This window comes from Polypterus senegalus, chromosome 4, assembly GCF_016835505.1.
Source record: "Polypterus senegalus isolate Bchr_013 chromosome 4, ASM1683550v1, whole genome shotgun sequence".
Taxonomy (NCBI): Eukaryota; Metazoa; Chordata; class Cladistia; order Polypteriformes; family Polypteridae; genus Polypterus; species Polypterus senegalus.
Genome location: NC_053157.1, coordinates 49,897,080 through 49,921,148, shown reverse-complemented (window position 1 = coordinate 49,921,148; position 24,069 = coordinate 49,897,080). Strand labels below are relative to the sequence as shown.

Sequence of the window (24,069 nt, the reverse complement as noted above, 5' to 3'; positions counted from 1 at the left end):
GTGTTTAAAATTTGACAGTTGCATTTAAACATACTCATTTTGGCTTAATCTTTTATTCAAAGCGACTTTTAAGTTGAAGAAGTATTAAGACCTTGTTCCAGAATTGAACAATTGAACATAGGTAGAACGAGCAATTTATATCATCTTACAAAAGAATGTAATTCTTACTACATTTACAAAAAAAAAGGAAGTCAATTTTGATGCTTTTTCAGCTACTGCTGTTTAGGTGGTCTATTAAACCTTCAGTGTGTTTAACTGTAATCCAACCATAGCCACATTTGAAAATAGATTTCCTTTTGTTTAAATGCATTTATTGTGTTTTTTCCCCCCAGAGTTTCCAGTAATTCAAGGATCCTCATACTCCTTTCTCAGTTGGAGAAGGCAAATGCAGATCCTGTGATGTTTGATACAGAAAATGCAAAGCACATAACATCAAAGATTCTTCATCTAATTCAAACCCAAGGTAATGTTTCTGACCTCTATAAAAGTAACTTGTGAACGAAGTTAACACACAATTGGCCTGCACTTTTTTCCTTTTAATGAAAAAAGGTCACCACAATCACTACTTTTGACCTAAAAAAAAAAGTATTGTGGAAAAGGCACATCAAACTTACCTTGAAGGGAAATTCTTCTTTTGGCAAACATAATTACTTATCAAGTTTGCCATTCATCAAGTTTCTAGATATATTTTACAATTAATTCTGTTTGCAGTGTTTTCATACACAGTCTTCTTAAAAACTACAAGTGAATTTTTTTTTTTTTTTTTAACATCTTCATTTCAATAGTAATTTTACATTGAGGTTAAGACTTTAGACTTCAAACCTTGAGGTTATGGATTCAAATCCCTCTACTGGCACTGTGTGGCCATGAGCAAGTCACCTGACCTAACTGTGCTCCAATTGGAAAACGAAAAGAAATGTAACCAATTTTTTAAATGTTGTAAGTCACGCTGGATAAAGGCATCAGCCAAATAAGTTAATGTAATGTATTACAATAATTTATTCAATGAAAATTTAACAAATATGCCATTCCTGTCTATGGATAAAGTAAGTCCACCCTTGACTGTAATAGGTGGTATTACCCATTTTGGCAAAAACATTGTCAAGTGGGTAAGTAGTTTTTCCCACTCCTCCATGTAGAATTCTTTCAGCAATGTGATGTTTGAGGGGTATCTTATGTATAGTCATATGAATAAGTTTGGAAACCCCTCTTAATTCTTTGGATGTTTGTTTATCATTGGCTAAGCTTTCAAAGTAGCAACTTCCTTTTAATATATGACATGCCTTATGGAAACAGTAGTATTTCAGCAGTGACATTAAGTTTATTGGATTAACAGAAAATATGCAATATGCATCATAACAAAATTAGACAGGTGCATAAATTTGGTCACCCCAACAGAGATATTACATCAGTACTTAGATGAACCTCCTTTTGCAAATATAACAGCCTCTAGAATGCCTCCTGTAGCCTTTGATGAGTGTCTAGATTCTGGATGGAGGTAGTTTTGACCATTCTTCCATACAAAATCTCTCCAGTTCGGTTAAATTTGATGGCTGCTGAGCATGGACAGTCTGCTTCAAATCATCCCATAGCTTTTCTATGATATTCAAGTCAGGGGACCTGTGACGGCCATTCCAGAACATTGTACTTCTCCCTCTGCATGAATGCCTTTGTAGATTTCGAACTGTGTTTTGGGTCATTGTCTTTTTGGAATATCCAACCCCTGCGTAACATCAACTTTGTGACTGATGCTTGAACATCCTGAAGAATTTGTTGATATTGGGTTGAATTCATCTGACCCTCGAATTTAACAAGGCCCCCAGTCCCTGAACTAGCCACACAGCCCCACAGCATGATTGAACCTCCACCAAATTTAACAGTAGGTAGTAGGTGTTGTTCTTGGAATGCGGAGTTCTTCTTCCGCCATGCAAAATGCTTTTTGTTATGATCAAATAACTGAATTTTTCTCTTATCAGTCCAAAGTACTTTGTTCCAAAATGAATCTGGCTTGTCTAAATGAGCATTTGCATACAACAAGCAACTCTGTGGCATGAGTGCAGAAAGGGCTTCTTTCTCATCACCCTGCCATACAGATGTTCTTTGTGCAAATTGCACTGAAGAACAATGTACAGATATACCATCTGCAGCAAGGTGTTCTTGCAGGTCTTTGGAGGTGATCTGTGGGTTGTCTGTAACCATTCTCACACTCCTGTGCATATGCCGCTCCTGTATTTTTCTTGGCCTGCCAGACCTGGGTTTAACAGCAACTGTGCCTGTGGCCTTCCATTTCCTGATTACATTCCTTACAGTCGAAACTGACAGTTTAAACCTCTGAGAGAGCTTTTTGTAGCCTTCCCCTAAACCATGATACTGAACATGATAATGAGAGTTGCTTTGAAGATCCCATGCTGTCACTCTTCAGAGGAGAGTCAAAGGGAAGCACAACTTGCAATTGACCACCTTAAATACCTTTTCTCATGATTGGACACATACGTCTATGAAGTTCAAGGCTTAATGAGCTAATCCAACCAATTTGGTGTTGCAAGTAATCGGTATTGAGCAGTTACATGCATTCAAATCAGCAAAATTACAAGGGTACCCATATTTTTGCACAGCCAGTTTTTCACATTTGATTTCATTTCATACAACTAAACACTGTATATAGCCCATTTCAAATGCCCTACAGCATCTTGATGAGATTTAGATCTGCCCTTGGACATGGCTGTTCCATAACCCTGCAGTCTTATTTTTTTTCAACCATTTGGTAGATTTACTGGTATATTTAAGGTCATTGTCCACATTTCAAGGTCCACTTTTGGCCTTCCAATAAATGGTCTCCCATTATACTCGTGCATCGTCTGGTATGAAGTAAAAATTAATATTGACTTCTGTGGTGGTGAGTTGCTCAGGCCCTGATAGATGGTCTCTTATTATTCTCAGGAACCCTCAGGTATAAAGTAAAATTAACAGTGGATTCTGTGATGGTGAATTATCCAGCAATAATTATGCAGCAAGGCAACCCCAAGCTGAAGAATGTAGCTTTAGTTTCTTGTTTGTTTTTATTTATATCAGATTTTTTGTTGGAGGTCTGTTATAATAAAATACCATTTTCTAACCGAGTTAATCCAGCTCAAGGTACCTAGTGACCAGAAGATAGTGTGGCACCACTGAGTTCAAGTGTTGTGATCTTATGGTATATAGGGGACACTTGAGCACAAGTACACCCACACTAGTAGTCACTATTTCGACGTACTACATTTGTTGCAAATTGTACAAGTACAAATACATAACAAAGACTGGAAAACGCATCATAATATAAAAAATGCTCGGAAAGCAATTTCATATTTATAAATTGTTCTAAAATTTATTTTTTGTTTGATTGTGCTTGTGTCCGATATTTTTTAATAATTTTCTATCTCTCTCTAATAATAAAATTTTGCTTCCGTACATGTTTCTTGTTTATACAACTGTTTATGCTTGTGATGGGTGAATGAAGTCCTGTGAAGTTTCTTCTTGATTGTGATGAAAAATGGTTTGAAGCTTTGAAAATACTAATATTTGTTGGTTTGCTAATGTCATAGTAGCTATGAGCTCACAGCAGAGATAGCACACAATACAGTTGTGGCCAAAAGTTCTGAGAATGACCGAAGTATTGGTTTTCACAAAGTTTGCTACTTAATTGTTTTTAGATCTTTTTGTCAGATGAAGTATAATTACAAGCATTTCATAAGTTTCAGAGGCTTTTATTGACAATTACATTAAGTTTATGAAATTTGCCCTGGCATGCTGTCAATCAACCTCTGAGCCAAATCCTGATTGATGGCGGCCCCTTTTTGAGTATTCAGTGTTTGGAGTTTGTCATAATTGGTGGGTTTTTGTTTATCCCACCCGCCTCTTGAGAATTGACCACAAGTTCTCAATGGGATTAAGGTCTGGGGAGGTTCCTGGCCATGGACTCAAAATTTCAATGTTTTGTTCCCTGAACCACTTAGTTATCACTTTTTCCTTATAGCACGGTGCTCCATCATGTTGGAAAAGGCATTGTTCATCACCAAACTGTTCTCAGATGTTTGGGTGAAGTTGCTCTCGATGGGTGTTTTGGTACCATTCTTTATTCATGGCTGTTTTCTTAGGCAGAATTGTGAGTGAGCGCACTCCCTTGGTTGAGAAGCAACCCCACACATGAATGATCTCAATCAGCATGACAATGTGATCTCCAGCCTTGTCCTCGTCAACACTCTCACCTGTGTTAACGAGAGGATCACTAAAATGATGTCAGCAGGGCTGAAATTGAATGGAAATGTTTTTTTTCGGATTAAGTTCATTTTCATGAAAAAGAGGGACTTTGCAATTAATTACAATTCACCTGTTACTCTTCATAACATTCTGGAGCATATGCAAATTGCCATAATAAAAACTGAGGCAACAAACTTTGTGAAAATGAATATTTGTGTCTCTAAACTTTTGCCATGACTGTACAAGTCCTTGTTGTTTGCATTGCCATTTAGTGCACCTACTCAATTGAAACCAAGAATGCTCTGTGTGTTCATTTTGATCTCATGATAATGTTGTCATTAATATCCTGCGGTACATGTACATATCAATATGGGCAACAATTTTGTATGATAAAGTAATGTTTAAATGTTTTGTCCTAAAGATGTTATTTGTTGCCATTATGAATATTGTAAAACTGAGTCAGTGTTCACTTACACGGAGTACCATCGGATTCTTGTTCTTTTAGGTGGCTTGGCCATCCTTTTATGAACAGCTCACTGTTGCTGCAGTATTTTTAATTCTTTTTGTGACTTTGGCAGGCTTCCTATTTATATCGGCTCCCCTACAACTGGCACTGAAGCTGTTCACTTAAATGATGGAATGCTGTTGACACTCATTAGTACTGTTTTGTTAGCTAGGTAAACAACAAAAATCCTTTGGTACTCTGAGCTGGCAAGACACTGCAATACATTGTAAGTCACTGCTTATTCATAATTATATAAAAGCATTTTCATATCAAGAAATGTTTGCTGTGAGTCAATATGAAAGATTAATGTTTTCCATCAGTGTATAAGGAATAACTGCACTAAGTAGTTATGAAATGTGGTTGTGGAGCTGAAAACAGATAAGGGCGTTTAGAGAACGTGTTACACTAGCCTAGATTATTAATGAAACATTAGAAAGTCTTGTACAGAGGACTCATATAGCATGGTGTTTATTGTTGGATAATAGGTTCCTGGACTCCACATTTACTTCAGTATTATATACACCAGCAGTTTCACATCCCTGTTTTACTGTATGTGGCGCACAAAGCTTCAAAACAGCTGGATCACTCCAGGTGCTTCAGTGATAGTCAAAGCTTTGATACATTGCTTCTAAACAGTGTGCTTCATTAAAGCGATACAGGCTTCGAAGCCTCAGTGTCAAATGTTCCATCCTTAATAAAAGCTTTATGTCTGAATAAAATGTATCCTTGTTAGGCTGGTAGGTAGCACCCTCTGCTGGCAGCTAAATTCTTTAAAAAAAAAAACCTAATGTATTAAATAGTATAAAAATGTTTTATTTGACTTAAACTGAAAAAAGTGAGGCATAGTATGTTATTTATCTTATTTAAATCACATTTTAGTGTATTTCTTGTAATTTAAAATGTAATGCATATTGACAGATTTCTGGTATTGATGTGTTTACCTTTTAGTTGAAATAATATATTATGCTGTTTTATGTATTTGTACTAAGGATTATTGATTCTTTTTTCATTGTTTCAAGCAAGAATTGCAACTTTAGCCAAGAAAAACCATTACTTTTTTAACATAGGCTTTGTATATACAAGCATTAAAAGATATCTTTTCATCACATGACTAAGCCAATTAAAATCCACCAACTGTCCAGTGGAAGAAATTTTAGATGGGGATCATATGTGCAGTGTAGGTTCTGCATTTAGTTACCCATGTCTGTTCAAAGAGCTCTGTGTACTGACGGGTTGTATGCCAATCAGTAATAACTTTAGGATTCTTGACCTGCTTTGTTGAAATGTTTAAAATGTTATTAAATTAAAATATATTGCCACATTGAGCAATGACCAAAGACACGTCCATTGTATTCCCACCTTCAGCTCCGTTATTGGGTGGTATAGGTCTTCTATCATTACTAAACCAGAAGTTCTTATGTGTGTTTGGAAGGTGGGGGGTGGTGGTGGTGTTTGTTATAATAGTTCTATTTTTTTGAGTTTCTAGATAGTTTTAATCTTCCCTTGGGGGGCAATAAAACCTTCTATCTCTCTGTCCTTCTGCACATCTGTCTGTGCAATTCTCATCATTCTGGGCCCTAAAATCCACAAGCTGTTTTTGTCCTCAGGATCACCTATCACAGGTAGGTTTTTTGCTTTTTGCATCATTCTTGGAAACCCTGATTGTGATTGTGCATGAAAAGCTGCTTGAGAGACGCTAGAACCAACTTACCTAGACGAAATATAATTTACCATTCTAATGTGTAATTTATACCACATATGGTTATCATGCGATATATATGTTGGAATGAAGAATGAGTGTGATGGTAGTATATCAGGCTTAGTACACCTAAAACACTGGCAACTCGGTTAATTTCAAATGCATACACAGTGACAGTGTTCAGTTTGATTCGTTTTTACGCCATAGAAGTGATGAAGGTAGTTACTTTTACACCAAAATACTATTTAGTCTTTTTATTACACTTTTTAGCTATTTTCTTTAGAAGGTGTTGCAAAAATATGTAGTTACCAAATTTGTAGGAAGCCAAGACAAATGACTTCTGGTTATAATTCCCAATAACCAGAGGACATATAATGATTTTTTCATGGGGGGCATGTAAATAAAGCTAAACTTAGGTATTTGTTAATTCATAATTTTATCAAATGAGAAGTACTCGGCAGGGCAAATTATTTTCTTTAAGGAATTCATTGCATTGTTTGAATTATTTAGAAAGCAATGTGAGAAAGGTCATGTATTTAATTGAAGTTATTTTTTATTTTTAAAAGCCCAGTAAATTCTGAGTTATTTCTATATTGACACTAAAGGAAAAGGAACATAATAAATATATTTTTATGATGTTACACTAGGAATTCTGTGTCATTGACATCCTCAATTAATAAGCTTAATATCCTAAGAACCAGTGCTCCTAAATTATGTCATAAAAACAAACACAATAAATGTAATTATTTTTCTATAGTATTATTATCTACTATGTTATTAATTGCACATTTCACAGGCATTACCATCCTAAAGGGCTAAGACATGCACTTTAGTAGATTTGATTCAAGATCATGCTGGGTCATTGCAGTACTGTAATACTACAGTGCTTAGTTCTACATAATTCATTTTCCCAATAGACAATTGTAGTTGTATCATCAATTATTTCCAGTTTCAGTCTACATTCCCATGGCTTCCTTATATGTGCAAAATAATATTTTAAATGATCTGAAGTGATTTCTTTTAAGAGAAACTGAACAAAACTAGCATTAAGAATTGTACTTTTCCAGCATCTAACTTTTTATTTCTTAAATTTCATACAGGGTGAATAATATAAAAAATAATGCTTTTGCTCAGTTCCCACTGGATGATGATTTTAATTTTGATTGGTGTCATTCAAAACCAAGACAAATAACAAAGCAATGTTATATGTATATATTCATTAAAATCTGTGTACCTTAAATCAGGACGACTACCTGTATTTGACTTAGAGGCAAACAAAGGTCAAAGGAAATATTCAGGATTATTTTTGAGCAGACATCTATGGCGTTGCAGCTTCCACAGCTAAATAAATATTATCTATAGGAGTTAGGAAACAGGATAGAAACAGAAAGACATCCGTACCTTTGTACTCTCTACAGTCGTTTAAAAAAAGTGCTGCTCCTTGAAAGAATTTTTCTTTTTAACATGCTTGGGTATATCAAGATTTGACATTCAGTTAAAAAGTATCTTTAGAAAAATGTGGTGTAACTGTAAGCTTGATTTTTTTATTTTTTTTATTTATTATAATTTATTCAGTGAAAAATTAACAGAGATGCCATTTCCATCTGTGAAAAAGTAAGTTCCCCTTTTGGCTTTAATAGCTTGTGTTGCTCTTTTGGCAGAAATAACCTTAATTAGGCACTTCCTATAACTGTCTACTAGTGTCTGACATCAAATACAAAAAAAGTTGTTACAAACTCCTTCATGCAGAATTACTTCATCTGTGCAATTTTTGAAGAGTGTCATACATACAAAGCCTGTTTCAAATCCCCCCACAGCATCTTGATGAGATTCAGATTTGCTCTTTGACTAGACCATTCCAAAGCAAACATTTCTTTCTTTTCAGCTTGGTGGTTTTAATAGTACTAGCCAACCCGCGGCGTACCATACGCTGCATAATAATGTCGGTTTTTTAATGATTTTTAAGCGCAGGGAGAAAATTAACATTTGAAAAATCGGTAATGTAGTAAATCAGCAAGAAAAGCAACATTGTAACAATGCACGGAACAAACCAACACACAATCGTCCGTGCGGCACTCGGGCGCGCAGAGTGGAACGGGAGGAGAGGAGAAGGACATCCACTCCACTCCCTCCGTCATGCTAGTCTGCTGATTTCTCGTCCATTATGCACTGCCTGCTCATGTGCCCACCTCCAACTCGTCACTCGAGTCTTCTTTGCACAGTCCAGATGCACCTGTGACTCACGTAGACTTTTCATTGCTCTGTGCGGTTTTGGCTGCCTTTCTATATATAATCAACCAAGACACCCGACCACGGTAGTAGCGAGGTGGGAGGGGGATGTGTACAAAGTGCAGGAGCATCTAAGAAGATTCATATTTGTCGCGGATGCGAATTGCTGTATGTAGCGTGTAAAACAGTTTGCTATGGTGCACGCAGTCATGCGTCGTAACCGAAAACTCGGTTTTTAAAGACGGCTTACTTCATTGTGTATACGACTGTAGGTGAATGAAAAGATATAACTCTGGAGAGGGCAACATACAATACAGCGTTTTACACGCTGCATACAGCGATTCATATCCGTGACAAATATGAATCATCTTAGATGGTGCTGTCGTGTCCACCCACGCTCTCGAAGCACACACACACTGCCTGGTCATGTGCCCGTGCGCAAGAGCAACTAACAGAGACTAGCCCACCAACTGTAAGATACCCCTCGCAAACTGCTCTACACACTGCATAAAGTGATTCACATTTGCGACAAACAAACTGTTTTACACACTGCATACAGCGATTCACAGCCATGACATGATTTTTCTTAGATGGTCCTGTTGCATCCACCCTCGCACTCGAAGCTTACACACTGCCTGGTCATGTGCCCGGTCGCAAGAGCAACTGACAGAGACCCGGCCACGGAGTCTAAGACCATGGGAAAACCCTCGGAAACTGTTTTACACGCTGCATACAACGATTCACATCCGCGACAAACATGCCTCTTCTTAGATAGTCCTGCCGCGTCGTGTGGTGCGTCTGTGTGAACCGGTCAGGCACATAGAAGGTCAGCTGCTGAGAGAGCGTCTCGACTGTTGCAGGGCCTGCATTGGTGAAGCAGGTGAGACGGTAATGAAACTGTACACACCCACCTCGCTACCTGTGCCTCCAAGTGCAGGAGCATTTAAGAAGACGCATGTTTGTCGCGGATGTGAATTGCTGTATGTAGCGTGTAAAACAGTTTGCTATGGTGTATGCGGTCGTGCGTCGTAACTGAAAACTCGGTTTTTAAAGACTGCTTACTTCATTGTGTTTTAACCTCAGTTGTAAAGGAATGTTTTAAGGATCCCATGGGATACCCCTCGCAAACCGTTTTACACGCTGCATATGGCGATTCATCTCCGCGAGAAACATTCCTCTATGAACAGTCAGCATGGGTTGGAGGTGCATGTTGCCTCTACGACAGACGCATATAAATGACGCCGTTTTTTCTGTGTCGTCGCGTCAGAGTTGATGGCCGTGGCTCTGCGAGTTGTCGTCGTATCCAATGGTCTTGGAGTTGGTGGGCATGCCTCCTTCCTGCGTGCGCCATAGGTGTCTCACTTGTCGGCAGCTTAGTGAATCCACGCCCCTTCCGGCGTGCTTTCCATGGGTGTCTTGCCTTAGTGAATTATATATATAGATGTTTACGATCATTGCAAGGTCAACTTTAAGCTGAGCTTCAGTCTTCCGACAATTGGTCTCACATTATCCTCAAGCACCTTCTGGTAAAATGATGAATTCATAGTGGATTCTGTGATGTTGTGCTGTCCAGACCTGATGTGGCAAAGCTGGCCCAAACTATAACATGTCCATCAATGTGCTTTACAGTTGATCTGCAATTCTTTTGATGAAATGTTGTCTTTTGCTTTTAACAAACATATCTTCTGGTACTGTGGCCAAATGTCCTGAACATATTATTCTAAAAGTCCTGGTCTGGTCTTTGCTTTTAGTCTTGCCCTTATTTTCTTCCTGAGCAACAAAGTTTTCCTCTTGATCCTCTTCCCAAACAGATCTAATTTGTGCACTTTGACAGTTAACAGTGACAAGACCTACCTGTGGCTCCTGAGATTAAAATCTGGGTTTTTTCAGCATCTTGCATTATTCAGTTGAACTGAAATTGCTGAGGTGACTTGGCCTGGACAAGCTGGAAGTTGTATGAAATCTCCCACTTTTTTCTCAGACACCATCTCTGCAATGTATAAAATTATTTTGCAATCCCTCCCTTTCAAAGATCCAAGAGGACACTGGGAAAAAGATCTCTCAATTAATATATCAGAAAAGGAGTGGAAAATAGCAATACAGAGAATTCACTTGAGCTCCATATGCGCAAAGCATACAATTATTCAACTCAAAATTATATATCAAGCACATCTGTCTCGCCTAAAACTCTCCAAAATGTTTCCAGGGCAAGATCCAACCTGTGAACGCTGCAATCAAGTCCCAGCCTCACTGGGTCACATGTTTTGGGCCTGCACCAAATTAACATCATTATGGACCAAAATTTTTAATTACCTTTCAGACAGCCTTGGACTCACAATCCCTCCTAACCCATTAACAGCTGTGTTTGGGGTTTTTCCAGATGGGTTTAAAGTGGAGAAGGACAAACAAACTGTGATTGTATTCACTACACTTTTGGCATGCAGACTTATTTTGCTAAACTGGAAGAATCCTAACTCTCCTCTTTTAAGTCAGTGGGAAACCGATGTTTTATACTATTTGAAATTGGAAAAAATCAAATACTCAGAGGATCTGTACAGATATTTTTCAAAACATGGCAGGATATAATCAGTAATATTTTAGAATAAGCTCTTAAAGCACAGAGGAAGCAATTATTTCTGTGTTTCTTTTTCTTCTCCATTCATCTCTGTTTGCTTATCAAACTTATCAATTTGGGTATGTTTACAAGCCTTAAGTTTTACTCCGTTGGCCTTGCTCTCTCTCTCGGGTGGGGGGTCGACTTGTTCTCAATCCTACTTTTTGTAAAAATGTATTGATTTATATGGAATGATTGCAATAAAATTAATAAAATTTAAAAAAAAAAAAATCTCCCACTTGTAGATAGTCTTCCAGTCATTGGAATGGTTGATTTTTCAATTGTTTGGATTTCTTTCTAAATATTTTCGCAGACTCCTCGGCATCCATAACCTTCTATCTAAAGGCCTCTGAGAGTTTGTACATTCTAGATGTAGTGATAACATACACTTCAACAAATAGCAAACCAAACTAAATGTCTTAGGTTTAAATAAGAGGGATCAAAGAAGATCCTCTCTTATGATGTTGTAATCCAGGCCACCTGATTGAAAATTTAGGTATTTGATGTAGTGATATATGTGTGAACGCACTTCTTCCACATGTGAAATTTTGTTTATTTAAATGATACAATGAACTGCAAAATGTGAATGTGGCTACAGAAACTGTTTAAACAATCAAATTTTGATACATTTACATACTGTATGTTACCACATATGCTAGAAAAGAAAAAACATTTTGTGAGGTGTGCTTACACTTTTATATGAATGTAGATATAATTTCCTAAGAACGAATGCTTTCAAATGTCATCTCACAAAAAAAACACATGAATCTATACTAATAAAAGGCAAAGCCCTCACTCACTCACTCACTGACTCATCACTAATTCTCCAACTTCCCGTGTGGGTGGAAGGCTGAAATTTGGCAGGTTCATTCCTTACAGCTTCCTTACAAAAGTTGGGCAGGTTTTATATCGAAATTCTACGCGTAATGGTCATAACTGGAAGCAGTTTTTCTCCATTTACTGTAATGGAGATGAGCTTCAACGCCGTGGGGGCGGAGTTTCGTGTGACATCATCACGCCTCCCACGTAATCACGCACATAGAAAACCAGGAAGACCTGAAAAAAGCGCTGAAGAAAACATGCATTATATAATTGAGAAGGCAGCGAAACAATAAGAAGCGAGCGAGTGACATATACAACCATATTCATGAGTTCTGCTACTTGAAACAAAGCGATATAAACCTACACTTTAAATTAAGTTCATAGACAGGCTGCGCTGGCGTTTGTAATTTAGTGCCTGCCCATATAAGGCCATCCGTCAGCGCAATCCAATAGCAAACTGCCACGGGTAAATATTCACGGGTGAAGGACTGTGCTTATGGAGAGGAAGATGAGATGGTCAGGGTGGTGTTTGACACAAACTCAGCGAAACTGCCAGAGAAAGTTTTAAGTGCCAGGACTAAGGTAACATTAAATACAGCCATGGACATAGCAGGAGATGGCACCAGCACAGCTGGGAACCTTCGATGCATGTACACCGAGTGGCTCACGTGAACTGGACGCAGTGCACAGATAAAAGGCAACAGTTCCAAAGAGCGCTGAACAAAACCAATTACACAATTGAAAAGGCAGCAAAAACATGAAGCGTCTCATACATACAAGCATATTCATAAATCCAACTACTGCGGAAACAAAGGACACGTTGGAAAAGTCAATGTCCCGCTAAAGGAAGACAGTGTAAAAACCCGTGCATGCAGTGTGTCAGGTCTCGATAAAGAAGAAGACGAGCTGTTTATTGATGCAGTAAGAAACGAATCGATGAATGAAACCTGTCATCTTTACAACGATTGACAAACACGGAATGTAACATGAACACAACACATCCTACAAATACGAACCTGATTGAAAGAAATAATGATAATCAAATCCTTGATGACAGCAACACTCGGTAACACTCACAAAACAAATACTGTATATTGACAGTCATGTTATGTTATTTTTAAAATGTTCCCTTTTCTTTTCTAGCTTTTTAACACACTACTTCTCGCTGATACGCTGGCACCACCTTAGTTTGAGAAGAAGTCTGAAAAAATATGAGGTTAACACAGAAAAACATCACCAATTCAAGCTTTATGAATAATCGATTAAGCCATCAATAATTGTTTTGGTAAAGCCATCCTCCTTCCATTTTATAATTTTTCCACCAATAGCCATGATTAAATGAACGGTAAATAAAGTAAGAGCAAAGCGAGGGTGACTTATTTAGGCAGGCATATATATGACAGCAACACTCATGACAATGTCAGTCATGTTACGTTATTATTAAAATGTTTCCTTTTCTTTTTCATTACTTCTTTAACACACTACTTCTCCGCTGTAGAGGCGGGGATTTTGCTATATATATAATATATGAATGACCTCCAAAGAGCGCTGAGACTTTTGATATCATGAACGTGTCTGCAAAACTGTGGTCTCCTGTCCAGCAAAAGTCGAGCAGCCAGCGTGCATAGCTGTGCCGGCCTTTGAGACGCTGACTGCGCTTCTGCCTTAAGTCAAAGTGAGCACTTTTAATTTTTTTCATCCTCCCCCTGCGCTATAGCCCAGACAAGTGCAAACACGGGACCCCTTTTCTACACCACGGAAAAATAATAAGGCGATTCACACTTTCTTTTGCACGTATACGATTATGAGATCCTCACCTCGGATTATGAAGACACGCACAGTGGAGGACTGACAGTGCCATCACAGCCGATTAATGGCGGGACGTCTCACCAGTCTACACAAGACCCAACGCAACTGTCTCCAAAAGGCGATCATAACGCCAGCGAACACATCTCTCTATACTATATAAAAGAAAAGGCAACTTTCCTTTCTTTACACCTTTTATCCCAAACCAAAGCCTTTCTCTCTTAACAGTGCAGAGGACACAAAACTAAATTTCTTTAAATGCCGGTAAGGCACATTACCAGAGGCACAAATTTGAACGTTCACATAGAAAATGTAATTTCTATACCACAGCCGTCGTGTAGCCTTTCAAAAGGGATCTACTACCGAGAGATGATCCATATACATTTTAGCTGCTGTTAGTTACTTACCTGTTGTGTTACAGTCTTTAAAATGTAGTTTACCTGAAACCACTCCAGTAGTGCTCAATGTACCTGTACTTCTTAAAACGTTAATGTTTTACTGTTTAATAACTTATAGACTTTATTTTATTATTTTTCCCTTGCACTCAGTGACCAAAGCTATACACACACACATAGACACATACAAACATACACACAAGTATATGTATGTGTATATATATGTATGTATGTGTGTGTGTATATATATATATATATATATATATATATATATATATATATATATATATATATATATATATATATATATATATATATACACACATACATACATACATACATACATACACACATATATATAATTTATGTGTGTGTATATATGATGTAGAAGGGTATGTATATATATATATATGTGTATATGTAGATATGTGTATATATATGTATGTGTGTGTGTGTGTATATATATATATATATATGACAGCAGCAATCCAAGCTGTGAGAAAACACTAAAAAGGAGCGTGTCAGACGTTGTGGTACATTTTCTGATGCAGCTAGACTAAAAACTTTGTGATGCTGCCAAATACACAAAACAATTACTTTGACAATCATGTTACATTATTTTTAAAATGTTTCCTTTTCTTTTCATAACTTCTTTAACACATGACATCGCTGTGGTGGTATTTTGCTATATATATATATATATATATATATATATCACAGCTTACACTCATAACAGTGACAAAACAATTACATTGACAATCATGTTACGTTATTTTCAAAATGTTTCCTTTTCTTTCTCTTTCCTTCTTTAACACACTACTTCTCGCTGCTGCTGGTATATATATATATATATATGATAGATAGATAGATATGAGAACAACACTCATATCAATGACAAAACAATTACATTAACAATCAAGTTACGTTATTTTTCAAATTTTTCCTTTTCTTTTCGACCTTCTTTAACACACTACTTCTCCGCTGCGAAGCGCGGGTATTCTGCTAGTTAGTCATAAAGGCATTCAGTGCCTTCACCAGCCTAAAAAGCTAAGATGTACACTTTAGAAGAGTTGATTCAAGGTCATGCATCATCATAGCAGTAATATAATATTGCAGTGTGGAATTATATATAGTGTAAATGGGAATCTAAATATTTTTTTAACCTTATTAATTCTGTTCATAGGCAGTTTATATCATTAGTTGTAATAATTTCCCATTTTATTCTACTTTCCAATGACATGTCTTTATGTGGAAAATCTTGATATTTACAATGATATTTTACTTTGGGTACAAAATGGTTTTTTTGTGACAGTATATGTAAAACTATTGTTCAGTGTCTCACCTTTATCTCTAAATTCATATTGGGTAAATAACATAAAATTAATGCTTTTTCTGTATCCCACCAGATTTTTTTTTTCTTCATATTGATTGGTATTAGTGAAAATCATGTCGGAAAACAAAGCAAGGGTTTCTTTAATGAATTGGTGCTGTTTAAATGGGGAGGAATACTTGAATTCTAGTTGGGAACAAACTAAGATCAAAGAAATTTTTCAGGATTATTTTTGAGCAGCAATCTGAATGGGTCTGTAGTTTCCACAGATAAATTACTGCTGTCTATAGCAGGCAGGATGGAAGCAGAAACATATCCACTGTCTTATTAGGACTGGCTATGTACATATAGAGGACAGAGCTAAGACTCTCTCTCTGTCTCTGTCTCTGTCTCTGTCTAGATAGATAGATAAAGATATACAGTGATCCCTCGCTATATTGCGCTTCAACTTTCGCGGTTTCACTACATCGCGGATTTTAAATGTAAGCATATCTAAATATATATCACAGATTTTTCGCTGGTTCGCTGATTTCTGCAGTCATTGGGTCTTTTAATTTATGGTACATGCTTCCTCAGTTTGTTTGCCCAGTTAATTTCATACAAGGGACGCTTTTGGCGGATGGCTGAGAAGCTACCCAATCACAGCACGTATTACGTATTAAATAAAACTCCTCAATGATATATGATATGCTTCCCGTGCGGTGCTTTGCATACTTGAAAGCCCGAACAGCACGTATTCATTTTTGATTGTTTGCTTTTCTCTCTTCTCTCTCTCTCTCTCTCTCTCTCTCTCTCTCTCTCTCTCTGACATTTTCTGCTCCTGACGCGCACTTCTTTGAAGAGGAAGATATGTTTGCATTCTTTTAATTGTGAGACGGAACTGTCATCTCTATCTTGTAATGGAGCACAGTTTAAACCTTTGACTAAATGGTGTTATTTCATGTCTAGAGGGCTCTAATAATGTTAAAAAACGTATTTAAAAGGTCGTAAACAGGTTTTCTATGCTCTAACTGCGAAAATATTCGATTTATAAATAAAGAATCCTACCTTGCAGAAATGCATTTATCGCAGTAGAGTCTGAAACGGATTAACCGCAATAAACGAGGGTTTACTGTATAGATATTTTTTTTTGTGCTCCCCTATATTTGTCTATTGTTTAATCGATAACTAACTGCATGAGACATATTTGTTTGAAGTGTTTGAATGAAGTTCAAACTGCACTAAGACTAGCCTGCAAGCATCTGCACTTCCCTCTGTCTGCTTGCATGCAGCCAGTTTAAGTGCAGTTGGCTTAGTGATTTACATCCATGGCGTCGGTTGCACTTTGTACATATTGTTCCAGTAGTTTTTAAAATAGTTTTTAAAGTTTATTAGCTGTGTGTAAAATGATCAGTGTTACAATAATTGTGATGCTCTTTGCATGGAAAAAAAATGTGTTCTGTTAAAATTTCAGTTTTTCTTTGTAAATTGTGCAGCAAAAAAGTGTATATAATATAATATTACGAGGTGCCGTTCAGGAAAAAAGGATTGGTTCATAAATGTATACATTGGTTCAGATATATACATTGGTTTGAATACATCCATTCAAATACAGTGGTGTGAAAAACTATTTGCCCCCTTCCTGATTTCTTATTCTTTTGCACGTTTGTCACACAAAATGTTTCTGATCATCAAACACATTTAACCATTAGTCAAATATAACACAAGTAAATACAAAATGCAGTTTTTAAATGATGGTTTTTATTATTTAGGGAGAAAAAAATCCAAACCTACCTACCCCGTGTGAAAAAGTAATTGCCCCCTTGTTAAAAAATAACCTAACTGTGGTGTATCACACCTGAGTTCAATTTCCATAGCCACCCCCAGGCCTGATTACTGCCACACCTGTTTCAATCAAGAAATCACTTCAATAGGAGCTGCCTGCCACAGAGGAGTAGACCAAAAGCACCTCAAAAGCTAGACATCATGCCAAGATCCAAAGAAATTCAGGAACAAATGAGAACAGAAGTAATTGAGATTTATCAGTCTGGTAGAGGTTATAAAGCCATTTCTAAAGCTTTGGGACTCCAGCGAACCACAGTGAGAGCCATTATCCACAAATGGCAAAAACATGGAACAGTGGTGAACCTTCCCGGGAGTGGCCGGCCGACCAAAATTACCCCAAGAACGCAGAGACCCCAGGACAACATCTAAAGAACTGCAGGCCTCACTTGCCTCAATTAAGGTCAGTGTTCACGACTCCACCATAAGAAAGAGACTGGGCAAAAATGGCATGCATGGCCGATTTCCAAGACGCAAAACCACTGTTAAGCAAAAAGAACATTAGGCTCGTCTCAATTTTGCTAAGAAACATCTCAATGATTGCCAAGACTTTTGGGAAAATACCTTGTGGACTGATGAGACAAAAGTTGAACTTTTGAAGGCAAATGTCCCGTTACATCTGGCGTAAAAGGAACACAGCATTTCAGAAAAAGAACATCATACCAGCAGTACAATATGGTGGTGGTAGTATGATGGTCTGGGGTTGTTTTGCTGCTTCAGGACCTGGAAGGCTTGCTGTGATAGATGGAACCATGAATTCTACTGTCTACCAGAAAATCCTGAAGGAGAATATCCAGCCATCTGTTCGTCAACTCAAGCTAAAGCGATCTTGGGTGCTGCAACAGGACAATGACCCAAAACACACCAGCAAATCCACCTCTGAATGGCTGAAGAAAAACAAAATGAAGACTTTGGAATGGCCTAGTCAAAGTCCTGACCTGAATCCAATTGAGATGCTATGGCATGACCTTAAAAAGGCGGTTCATGCTAGAAAACCCTCAAATAAAGCTGAATTACAACAATTCTGCAAAGATGAGTGGGCCAAAATTCCTCCAGAGCGCTGTAAAAGACTCATTGCAAGTTATCAAACGCTTGATTGCAGTTATTGCTGCTAAGGGTGGCCCAACCAGTTATTAGGTTCAGGGGGCAATTACTTTTTCACACAGGGCCATGTAGGTTTGGATTTTTTTTCTCCCTAAATGATAAAAACCATCATTTAAAAACTGCATTTTGTGTTTAGTTGTGTTATATTTGACTAATGGTTAAATGTGTTTGATGATCAGAAACATATATATATATATATATATATATATATATATATATATATATATATATACCCGCGTATCGCAGCGGAGAAGTAGTGTGTTAAAGAAGTTATGAAAAAGAAAAGGGAACATTTTAAAAATAATGTAAAATAATTGTCAATATACAGTAATTGTTTTGTGAGTGTTAGAGTGTTGCTGTCATCAAGAATTTGAGTATCATTATTTCTTTCAATCAGATTCGTATTTGTAGGATGTGTTGTGTTCAAGTTACATTCCGTGTTTGTCAATCGTTGTAAAGATAACAGGTTTCATTCATCGATTCGTTTCTTACTGCATTAATAAACAGCTCGTCGTCTTCTTTATCTGAGACTTGCCACACTGCATGCACGGGTTTTTTTTTTAAACACTGTTTTCCTTTAGCGGGACATTGACTTTTTCCACCGTGTGCTTTGTTTCCTCAGTAGCAGCACTTATAAATATGCTTGTATGTATCAGACTCTTCATATTTTTTTGCTGCCTTCTCAATTGTGTAATTCGTTTTTTGTTCAGCACTCTTTGGAATTGTTGCTTTTTGTCTGCGCACTGCGTCAGTTCACGTGAGCCTTTCGGTGTATATATATATATATATATATATATATATATATATACATATATACACATATATACATATATACATATATATATATATATATATATATATACAGTGGAGGAAATAATTATTTGACCCCTCACTGATTTTGTAAGTTTGTCCAATGACAAAGAAATGAAAAGTCTCAGAACAGTATCATTTCAATGGTAGGTTTATTTCAACAGTGGCAGATTGCACATCAAAAGGAAAATCGAAAAATAACTTTAAATAAAAGATAGAAATTGATTTGCATTTCATTGAGGGAAATAAGTTTTGAACCCTCTAACAAAAAGACTTAATACTTAGTGGAAAACCCTTGTTTGCAAGCACAGAGGTCAAACGTTTCTTGTAATTGATGACCAAGTTTGCGCACATTTTAGGAGGAATGTTGGTCCACTCCTCTTTGCAGATCATCTCTAAATCCCTAAGGTTTCGAGGCTGTCTCTGTGCTACTCTGAGCTTGAGCTCCCTCCATAGGTTTTCTATTGGATTAAGGTCCGGAGACTGACTAGGCCACTCCATGACCTTAATGTGCTTCTTCTTGAGCCACTCCTTTGTTGCCTTTGCTGTATGTTTTGGGTCATTGTCGTGCTGGAACACCCATCCACGACCCATTTTCAGTTTCCTGGCAGAGGGAAGGAGATTGTCGCTCAGGATTTCACGCATACATGGCTCCGGCCCATTTTCCCGTTAATGCGATTAAGTTGTCCTGTGCCCTTAGCAGAAAAACACCCCCAAAGCAAAATGTTTCCACCCCCATGCTTGACGGTGGGGACGGTGTTTTGGGGATCATAGGCAGCATTTTTCTTCCTCCAAACACAGCGAGTTGAGTTAATGCCAAAGAGCTCTATTTTGGTCTCATCAGACCACAGCACCTTCTCCCAGTCACTCTCTGAATCATTCAGGTGTTCATTGGCAAACTTCAGACGGGCCTGCACATGTGCCTTCTTGAGCAGGGGACCTTGCGAGCCCTGCAGGATTTTAATCCATTGCGTGTAATGTGTTTCCAATGGTTTTCTTGGTGACTGTGGTCCCTGCTAATTTGAGGTCATTAACTAACTCCTCCCGTGTAGTTCTAGGATTCTTTTCACCTTTCTCAGAACCATTGACACCCCACGAGGTGAGATCTTGCGTGGAGCCCCAGAGCGAGGTCGATTGATGGTCATTTTGTGCTCCTTCCATTTTCAACAATCGCACCAACAGTTGTCACCTTCTCTCCCAGCTTCTTGCTAATGGTTTTGTAGCCCATTCCAGCCTTGTGCAGGTCTACAATTTTGTCTCTGACATCCTTGGACAGCTCTTTGGTCTTTCCCATGTTGTAGAGTGTGGAGTCTGCTTGATTGATTGATTCTGTGGACAGGTGTCTTTTATACAGGTGACTAGTTAAGACAGGTGTCCTTAATGAGGGTGACTAATTGAGTAGAAGTGTCTAACCACTCTGTGGGAGCCAGAACTCTTAATGGTTGGTAGGGGTTCAAAACTTATTTCCCTCAATGAAATGCAAATCAATTTCTATCTTTTATTTAAAGTTATTTTTTCGATTTTCCTTTTGATGTGCAATCTGCCACTGTTGAAATAAACCTACCATTGAAATGATACTGTTCTGAGACTTTTCATTTCTTTGTCATTGGACAAACTTACAAAATCAGTGAGGGGTCAAATTATTATTTCCTCCACTGTATATATATATATATATATATATATATATACACACAATGTGTGTGTGTGTGTGTGTGTATATATATATATATATATATATATATATATGTGTGTGTCTGTGTATATATATATATATATATATATATATATATATATATATATATATATTGTCACACACGTGTGCATGGGAAGCAGCTGAATGGCTTAGACAATACTGTTTATACATCTGCCCGGGGGGTATGCTGACGCTCTTTCTGAGTTCTCTGCAGGTCTTACCCGGGAAATCCCACCAGGAGTCGCCATTTCCAGGAAGGACACATCACTTCCGGTTCCGCCCCAAGGATGATGTCACTTCAGTTCCGCCCAGAGGACGACATCATTTCCGCCCTCTGTGCTATAAAGCTCACTGCCTTTGCTTAGGCAGGCAGTTCTGTTTTGGACTCTGTTGTTGTAACAACTGTTAAAATGCCTCAAAGACTTTTGCAGCCGGGAAACCGAATTAAACGGGTGGCTGCCCCAAACCTTTCCACGTCTCTGGTCTCCGCTTATTACAATATTAATTCACTTCCTCTGTTTAAGTCTTCAGTTAAAACTCATCTTTTTAATCATGCCTTCTCTATGTAAACATTGTACTGTATTGTTTGTCGGTTGCTGTGTATAATGTACGGTGTCCTTGAGTGTTTGAAAGGCGCCTATAAATAAAATGTATTATTATTATTATTTATTATATATATGTGTGTATATATGTATATATATATATATATATATATATATATATATATATATATATATAGCGTCTCATTAAACTTGTATCCCACATTAGCCATGGGCATGACAAACGCCAGCGGCAGCCTGTCTATGAACTTAATTTAAACTTTAGGTTTACACCGTGCTTTGTTTCCGAAGTAGCTGCACTCATGAATATGGTTGTATATGTCACTCGCTCGCTTATTGCTTATTGTTTCGCTGCCTTCTCAATTATTTAATGCATGTTTTCTTCATCGTTTTTTGGAGGTCTTACTTGTTTTCTACGTACTGCATTGACAGTCAGTTCACGTGATTATGTGAGAGGCGTGATGATGTCACACAAAACTCTGCCCCCCCACGGCCATCAAGCTCAACTCCATTACAGTATATGGAGAAAAATAGCTTCCAGTTATAACCATTACGCGTAGAATTTTGAAATGAAACCTGCCCAACTTTTGTAAGTAAGCTGTAAGTAATGAGCCTGCCAAATTTCAGCCTTCTACCTACACGGGAAGTTGGAGAATTAGTTATGAGTGAGTCAGTCAGTCACTTTGTGAGTGAGTGAGGGCTTTGCCTTTTATTAGTATAGATTGGCAGCATTTCATTTAAAGATGATTCACGTCAACAGGACGAAAGAGTCTCTTATTTTGACAGAATTGACTTACAAAAAAAAAATAGTCAGTACCTACCCTCTTTGCTTCAAATTGGCTTTTTAAAAAACCTTTTTCATATAATTTATTTATGACAGTTTAAAATAAAAAAGTAGTCCTCAAAATTATAATGCGCTATATCTAACAGGAAGAGGTGGGGTAGGAGTGAGATTGCTGACTTGCAGTTAAATGATCACTGGTTTGTGTCTGGGGGGGCTTCCTTTCTGTTTGTTTATTTTTACAAATTGCTTTGAGTAGTAAGAAAGGCGCTATAAAAACTTAAGGAATTATTATTATATGTGTGATCAAATTCAGCCGCTGCGTAATGGGGTATAAATGGGGGCACTGTGCTAGACAATACCACGAGTTCATTGAAATAATTACACAGCAAGTTGTGCACGCAATACAAACGTAATGTGTACATTATTGAAGTAAAAGTTCATATAAATTGATTATATGCAAATTTTTAACAAGTTGAGAGATGTAAACTGGTTAGAATGCACGAAATTATACGTTTTGCTTTTTAGTTTACATATAGCGTATGTACACTGTGTGCACAATTATTAGGCAAGTGAGTATTTTGACCATATCATTTTTAATGCGTATATTCCAACTCCAAGCAGTATTAACTTGAATGCTTATTGGATTTAAGCACGTCAGGTGATGTGTATTTGTGTAATGAGGGAGGGTGTGGCCTAAGGAGATCAACACCCTATATCAAGGTGTGCAGAATTATTAGGCAGCTAGTTTTCCTCAGGCAAAATGGGCCAAAAAAGAGATTTAACTGACTCTGAAAAGTCAAAAATTGTAAAAAGTCTTTCAGAGGGATGCAGCACTTTTGGAATTGCTAAGATATTGGTGTGTGATCACAGAACCATCAATCATTTTGTTGCAAATAGTCAACAGGGTCGCAAGAAACGTGTTGAGAACAAAAGACGCAAATTAGCTGCCAAAGATTTGAGAAGAATCAAACGTGAAGCTACCAGGAACCCATTATCCTCCAGTACTTTCATATTCCAGAGCTGCAACCTACCTGGAGTGCCCAGAAGTACAAGGTGTTCAGTGCTCAATGACATGGCCAAGGTAAGGAGGGCTGAAACCCAACCACCACTGAACAAGAAACATAAGTTGAAACGTCAAAACTGGGCCAAGAAATATCTGAAGACAGATTTTTTTCAAAGGTTTTATGGACCGATGAGATTAGAGTGACTCTTAATGGACCAGATGGATGGACCTGTGGATCAGTAATGGGCACAGAGCTCCACTCCAACGTGGAGGTGGGGTACTGGTATGAGCTGGTATTTTTAAAGATGAGTTAGTTGGACCTTTTTGCATTGAAGATGAACTCAAAATCAACTCCCAAACCTACTGCCAGTTTTTCGAAGACACTTACTTCAAACAGTGATACAGGAAAAAGACCATGATTTTTATGCAGGCCAATGCTCCATCACTTGCATCGAAGTTCTCCACTGCGTGGCCAGCCAGTAAAGGCCTTAAAGATGAAGGAATAATGACATGGCCCCCTTCCTCATCTGACCTAAACCCTATCGAGAACTTGTGGGCACTTCTTAAACGCTAGATTTACGGGGGAGAAAAACAATACACCTCTCTGAAGAGTGTCTGGGAGGCTGTAGTCACTGCTCCACAAAAAGCTGATCGTCAA

General features: G+C 37.7%; 1 protein-coding gene across 5 annotated transcripts in view; it reads left to right on the top strand.

The window, feature by feature from the left end:
- Positions 1-24,069, top strand: part of agtpbp1 (ATP/GTP binding carboxypeptidase 1) — a 287,469-nt gene that overhangs the window by 77,025 nt on the left and 186,375 nt on the right. For all 5 annotated transcript variants that reach the window (XR_005633318.1, XR_005633317.1, XM_039750596.1 and 2 more), the window contains exon 3: positions 333-463. Coding sequence is in view for 3 of the 5 variants with exons in the window: in XM_039750596.1 (XP_039606530.1) it covers positions 333-463 (131 nt within the window). In the remaining 2 variants the exon portion in view is untranslated. The remainder of the gene's footprint in view (positions 1-332; positions 464-24,069) is intronic.